This window comes from Mycteria americana, chromosome 2 (genome assembly GCF_035582795.1).
Source record: "Mycteria americana isolate JAX WOST 10 ecotype Jacksonville Zoo and Gardens chromosome 2, USCA_MyAme_1.0, whole genome shotgun sequence".
NCBI classification, from domain to species: domain Eukaryota; kingdom Metazoa; phylum Chordata; class Aves; order Ciconiiformes; family Ciconiidae; genus Mycteria; species Mycteria americana.
Window position 1 is genome coordinate 3,407,061 of NC_134366.1, and position 6,467 is coordinate 3,413,527.

The 6,467-nt window shown below is 58.3% G+C and overlaps 1 protein-coding gene across 1 annotated transcript; it reads right to left on the minus strand.

Annotated features, from left to right (window-relative positions):
* Window positions 1–3,068: 3,068 nt before the first annotated feature.
* On the minus strand, window positions 3,069–6,398 carry C2H1orf35 (chromosome 2 C1orf35 homolog). The gene is made up of 9 exons (XM_075492213.1): window positions 6,351–6,398; window positions 5,868–6,021; window positions 5,469–5,622; window positions 5,337–5,382; window positions 5,152–5,234; window positions 4,936–5,008; window positions 4,527–4,606; window positions 4,063–4,203; window positions 3,069–3,855 (listed from the first exon to the last, which is right to left on the minus strand). The coding sequence occupies exons 2-9, from the start codon at window positions 5,959–5,961 to the stop codon at window positions 3,597–3,599; spliced, it is 930 nt and encodes a 309-aa protein (XP_075348328.1). The 5' UTR covers window positions 5,962–6,021; window positions 6,351–6,398; the 3' UTR covers window positions 3,069–3,596.
* Window positions 6,399–6,467: the final 69 nt, after the last annotated feature.

Sequence of the window (6,467 nt, forward strand, 5' to 3'; positions counted from 1 at the left end):
TCGCGCTTGTCTCGGTAGTAAAGGGTAAAGAGGCAAACAATGACAAGGGATTACAAAACTCCTGTTAGTCAGGTTATTCTTTTGAAGCTGTTGATCTCGCCTTGAATTTCAAGCTCTGAATCAAGATTTTTGCATGCCTAATAGGGCAGGACATCTATTTATCCCTGTTCAGGGAGGGAATTGAGCTTGAAGGGCTAGCTCTTCTGCCGGTGTCACTTTGCACTACTGAAACAAGCAGAGCCCCCCGACTCCTCTCATCCCCCTGTCCCTAAAAAGGTGGATGACCTGCTGTGGCACAGCACCCCGACCCCAGCAGCAGCAGAGAGGCTCCTCTGAAGCGATGGTTTTCACCCGAGGCGTGTCGGCACAGGGGCCGTGCGGTGTCCAGACTGCCCCGGCCACGCCGCAGATCCTGTTTCTCTACACGCAGAATTTGCTGCTGGCCAGGGCTGGAAGGAGGAAGAGACAGGGAATGTGCTGATGTTATCGGAGATCAGCGAGCTGTGGGAGTCTGCTCAGGGCAGCACAGGCTTTGCTCTGTTCTGGGCTCGGCCAGGCCCCTGGGGATTTTAGCCACCCAGCCAGCTGGGCAGGAGGCAGCTCACGCCCAGGGGAAAGGGCCAGCACGAAACGCTGGCTCCCTTCGGCTGGGCCAAACGCTGCAGCTGGTGTGGTTCCTAACCAGTCCACCCAGGAACTGGTGCTACAGCTTGGCAGGGAGGTAGATGGGGTGTGCAGCTCTGGGGTGGGGATGGGGCCGGGCTTCTTCACCCTCATTTTTATCTTGTCCGTATTTCTCAAGCTATTTCACTCTGATCTCAGTTTTGAGTGTGAAATAGGCACATATTCCTTCAGAGGGTGCAAGGGGTAAGAGCTGCTGCCCCATTCCTCTGTGTGGGGTCAAAAGTGGGGACTGCAGGAGGGGACGCAGCCTGGCTGCAGCCCTGAGTGACACGAGCCACCGTGGGGACTTATTTCTGCCCCCTGGCCCATTCACGAGCTGGGGGGGACAGAGCCAGAGCCCTCCCTGTCTCCCCTCATCCCCATGGGCTGTGCGTGCTCCATCCATCCCATCTTCTCGGCGTGGGTAAAGCTCCTGCGGTCCCATGAATGGTTTAACTGGGCTTGTGAAAAGCAACAGGCAGGGGGTAAAGCCTTGGCAGAGGTTTCAAAGGGGTGAGAGCAGGAGAGGCCGAGCTGTGAAACACCTGGCTGTGGGGAAATGGCCTCAAGTTGAGTCAGGGGAGATTTAGACTGGATATTAGGAAATTTTACTTCACTGAAAGGGTTATCAAGCACTGGCACAGGCTGCCCAGGGAAGTGGTGGAGTCCCCATCCCTGGAGGTATTTAAAAGACGTTTGGATGAGGTGCTCAGGGACATGGTGTAGTGGTGGGCTTGGTAGTGTTAGGTTTACAGTTGGACTTGATGATCTTAAAGGTCTTTTCCAACCTATATGATTCTGTGATTCTGTAGTTCTGGGCTTGGGGGAGGCATCAGCTCACGGCATGGTAAATGGGTGCAAGTTCTCGGCAGGTGCTAGAGAAGATAGCAAGAGGTGTGACCTCCCTGGGAGGCAGGAGAAAGCTGGGGAGAGAAAGGGAGCTCTCCAAGCCAGGCTGAACTGTGCTGGGGTAACCCTGCACAGCCCCTCCGGCATCAGGCTTGGCCGATTGACACCCTCTGGCACTGGCTGTCCCCGGCTGGGACACCCGCTTAGGGCTGTGAGTGTGAATTACCCCAGCAGAGCCCGGCTCTGCCAGCAGCATCCGTCCCACCCGCTTGGGAGATGAAGGCAGGGGGAAGTGGGAGCCCGTGGAGGGAACGTGACTCGGAGCAGAACGCTGGGATTTGTGTGGGCTCTGGGTTTTTTTTTCTGCTCGCTGTGGTGTTTCAGCTCTCCCGTAGTTCCCTTTTCAGCTTGGAGCTCCTGGCACTGAGTTCCATGTTGAGCACAGCCCTGCTCCGCCGTCCCCACTGCTGCCCTGCACTGGGATGCTCCCAGCAAGCACCAGTCACAGCCTGGACCCCCAAAATCCCCAGGAGGGTGATCCCAAACTCGGCAGGCTCAGTCTGGTGCCAGGGAGCGTGTGGGCTCGGGGCTACCCCACTTGTGCCACGTGGGCAGCCATGCAATGGGTCCCTGGGCTGGATTTAGGGCTGCAGCTGCTCAGAGCAAGAGGAATAGCCCCGTGATGCTGCCAAGAGGTTGTCAACCCCCCCCCAAAAAAGCAGCTTGGATTGTGTGTGGGGATCACAAAAGCTTGCAACTGCTCTGCAGCATCGCCCGCTGCCTGTGTCGGCGGGGTTAAGCACGTGCTCACAGCCGGGGAGCGGGACAGAAGGGCTTTATTTCAGTTTATCGCCCCAATCCCGCTGTGTCCCCCCCATGATGAATGCTGCTCTTGTTCGACACCGGGCACGCCTGGTCCCAGCCTGCACCGGCAGCGCGGCTCTGCACCCTCGTCCCTCCTGCCCGGCTGCGGGCAGGGCGATGGCACGGCTGCCGAGATGACAGAAGACACCCCCCCCCCCCCCCCCCAATGCTGCCAAAGTGCAAACTGAGGCCGGTTGCCAGCCCGGGGCTTTTGTCTGCCAAGACACACAAAACGGCCCTGTCTTAAGCAGGAGAAATTGCATCATTAATTACACAACCGAGGCCCTTGTGCTTGGCGCGGCCACTCCAGCAGCCCGGCGCTACTCCAGAGCTGCTCAGGACCATCCCTCTCCATTTGGATCAATATTTCTATTTGTTGATGTAAAATCCACCCCCCCTTCTTGGTGCACCAAGCACATAAATACTCGTATTTGTGTTTTGAGGTTTAAAATCCTGGATGGGAACGGAGCTCGCTGCTCCGTGCCCCACTGCAGGGTGGACATGACCAGGGCAAGCGTCTACGGGAGACTCCCCAGCCCCACTTGCCCCATCAGCTGAGGAATTACTTGAGAGGTTCTCCTTGCAGCCCTTGATTAGGGCAGTTTCCCTAATTCCCTAACTCTCCCTAATTAGGGAGAGCCCCACAGCCCAGCCACCATAAAGCCATCGGGTCCAAGATGCAAAACCCTCCCGGCAGTGCGCGAGCCCCGGGTTTTATTTTGCAGTCGATGAACTTAAAGGAGGGTTTAAGGAAAGAAACTCTCCTCCAGCTGCTTCACTGGCAGTTATTTGAGGGCATTGAAAGAATAGATTAAAAAATATTATAATAATAATAACTGCATCCAAAGTCTCTTTACGTAAACACCAGACGTCCGCAGTGTTTCCAGCGTCGCAGCTGGAACTGTCCCAGTGCCAGCATGCACCCCACAGCATCCTCCGTGCTAAATCACACCTGGATGGATGGATCCAGGGAGGAGAGGGGGGCCCGGGCGCCTGCTGCCCCTTCCGCGGCTGGGATCAACAGCGGGGGAGCTGCCGGTGCTGCCCCAGGTTGAAGGCAGGAGCTGCGGGCAGGGAAGGGGCAAGCTGGCATCGCAAAACATAATGCCTTTTGCCAGGCTCAGCCCCGGCAACCGCCGAGCTACGGCTTTTTAAATTTAATAACCTTAAAAAATATATAGCCTATGTGAGATGTCCCTGGAAAAACCCCAGGCTCCCTCTCAGTCATCCGAATCGGTGTCGTGGCGTTGCCTGACCCCACGGGATGGGGGAGACCTGCTCCTGCTCCTCTTCCTCCCCTTGCGCCGTGGGGACGGGTGCCGACCGCGGCCATCCCTGCTCCGGCTCCGCCGATGGGCAGGACGGCGCGAGGGGCTCCTGCCCGAATCCCGGCTGCTGGCAGAGGAATCCGTGTCCTGCCGACGCCGGCCGCCGTGCCGCGATGTCTCGGAGCGCTGCTGGGTTTTCCTTCGGTGGTGCCTACGGGGATGGAGGGGAAAGTGAGATCAGGGACATTGGGGACACCAACAAGCTAATTTTGGGGATGAAAAAGGGGTTTTGGAAAGCCAGGAGATACCAGCTATAACCTTGTGGCTCTCCTAAATCCTTCATCCTGTTTTCCAGCGATGATGCCCTGCAAGCCCTGGTCCTGCGACCAGGGCTCAGCCTTCATCCCAACCCAGCTACCTCTCATCCTGGTCTGGAGAAGAATCGGAGGACGATGGAGCAGCATCCCTCCTGTGATGCTTGTCCTTCTTCTTCTCCTTCTTGTGTTTCTTCTTTTTCTTTTTCTTCTTCTCCTTTTTGGATTTCTTGCTACCCTCTGGTCTGCAGGGAAGAGATCAAGCAGTGAGGACCCCTGCACTGCGCATCCCTCCAGCTCTTCCGAAAGCTCATCCCCACCCCTCCCTCCACGTGGATCCCACCACATCTCTCCTTGGCCAAGGAGAAGCTCCCAGAAAAAAAAAAAAAAAAAACCAAAACAACAAAAAGAGGTTTTGGGGGCAGAGCAGAGGTTTTGGGGGTGATTCAGGCAGATGCAGAACAAGCTCAATGCCAAATGGAGCCAGAGAAGCATTTTGCAAGATATTCCTCCCCAAAAAAGTCCATTTCTGGTGGTTTCCCACCAAAGCGGTGGTCTCCATCCTCACCGTTTCTCCTCCACCTTCTCCTCCTTTTCCTGCTTCTTCTTGGAGCCAGACGTCTCGGGACTGCTGGAGACTTTCTGGTGCTAGGGTTTGAAGGGGCGGGGGGGAAATACAGAGCACGTCTGTGAGCTCGTAGCTTTGAATTACAAGAAAAAGGGAGTTTCTCCCTTTAAAAATTAAATTAAATTTGGAAAAAAAATTAAAATACCCGCAAGATCTGCTTCCAAATTAAAACCCCAGAAATTAATGCTGTGCAAACAGGACACGGGGAGCTCCTGCAGATCTCTGCGCTACAACCACCAGCTTTGCTTTTAAATAAAATACCCCGAGCGCAGGGTAGGGCTTTTTGCCTTTTTCCAAGTTTTTTTTTCTAAACCTGACGGGGAAGACGTGACCTGTGCCAGCGCCGTACCGTGAAGACGGAGAGCCCCATCTTGGCCGCTTCCTTGTCCTCCTTGGAGAGCATCACTCGGCCGGCGCTGCCGCTGGGGAGAGACGTCGCCGCGATGAGTCACGAAATGAAAAAAAAAAACCAAAACCAAAACCAAAAAAGCATTAAAAATAGCAAAATTAAAAAATAATTGCCCTGAAATGGGGCGTTTTGGTGCGGGACCCCCACACCCCGTACCTGGAGCTGCCCAAGCCCACCACCCGGTCCACGTCCTTCTTGTCCCTCTCGGCGCCGTCCCGCTTGCACACCTCGGCCAGGTCCTGGGGGGGGGGGGAGCATCCTGTGTGTGTGTCCCCCAAAAACAGAGGTGGGGGACATCACCTCTGCACAGGGGGACGCTGGGGGGATGCGTGGTCCCTTACCTCCTTGCTGAGACCGGTGGGCTGCCTCTTCACGTTCTTGTAGCCCCTATAAAAACAAAAGCAGGTAATGTAGAGGGGGGGTGATGCCTTGCACCCCTTTTTTTTTTTGGGGGGGGGGGGGTGTAGACTCACAGGGCTGCCATCATGGCCTCCTGCTCAGCCAGACGGACGGCGGCCAGCTCTTCCTCGCGGGACAGCGGGGGGGCCGTCTCCTTCTTGCCCTTGGCGTACCAGGTCAGGTCCTTCCCCTTCTGCCACCGGCCCACCGGCGCCATCAGAGAGTTCCCTGTGGGGAACGAGACACCCCCCCCCCAAAGTCCTCGCACCCCAAAACCTCCATCCGCACCCCAAAACCGGGGGGGGGGGGGGGGGCGCCATCAGGGAGTTCCCTGTGGGGAGCGAGACACCCCCCCCCCCCCCAAAGTCCTCGCACCCCAAAACCTCCATCCGCACCCCAAAACCGGGGGGGGACGACACACGACACAGGGAGGATGGGGACGGGGGGGCGGTTCGGCCAAGGTCAGCCCTTACCCAGGTAGTTTTCACGCTGTTTGTCCGTCTTCACGTCCTCCCAGCTGAACTGGTCCTGGCCCCCCCGGACCCCCCCTCGGGATGAGCCGAACATGGTGCCGGGCCCCACGGCGGTGTCGCGGGGGGTGTGGGCGTGTGGGGGGGTCTCGGTGACCTACAAGGGGATCAGCCGCGGGTTTGACCCCCCCCCCCCAGCTCCTCCGGGTAACCCCGGGGGGGTCTCCTGGAGGTGGGGGGAAGCAAATGGCCGTGTCCCCCCTCCCCTCCCCGGAGCCGGTGAGGTAACCGAGGCCCCGGGGATGTCACACAGACCGGAGGGGGGGGGTGTTGTTGCACGGCCCGGAGGTTTGTGAACGCACGCCCGGGGGGTCACTGCACGCCCGGCACCCCGGGAAGAAGCGGGAGAAGGCGGCTGCGATCGGCGGGGCCACACGCGGAACCCCCCGCCCCGGTTCCCCCCTCCCTCCCGCCCCCAGCACGCACCTCGCGCGCCGCTCCGGGCCGCGGGGCCCGCGCGCCCTCCCCGCCCCGCCCCGGCCGCTACCACCGCGCTCACCGGCGGGGGTGTGTGTGCGCGTTTGCGAAGCGGGCGATACCACC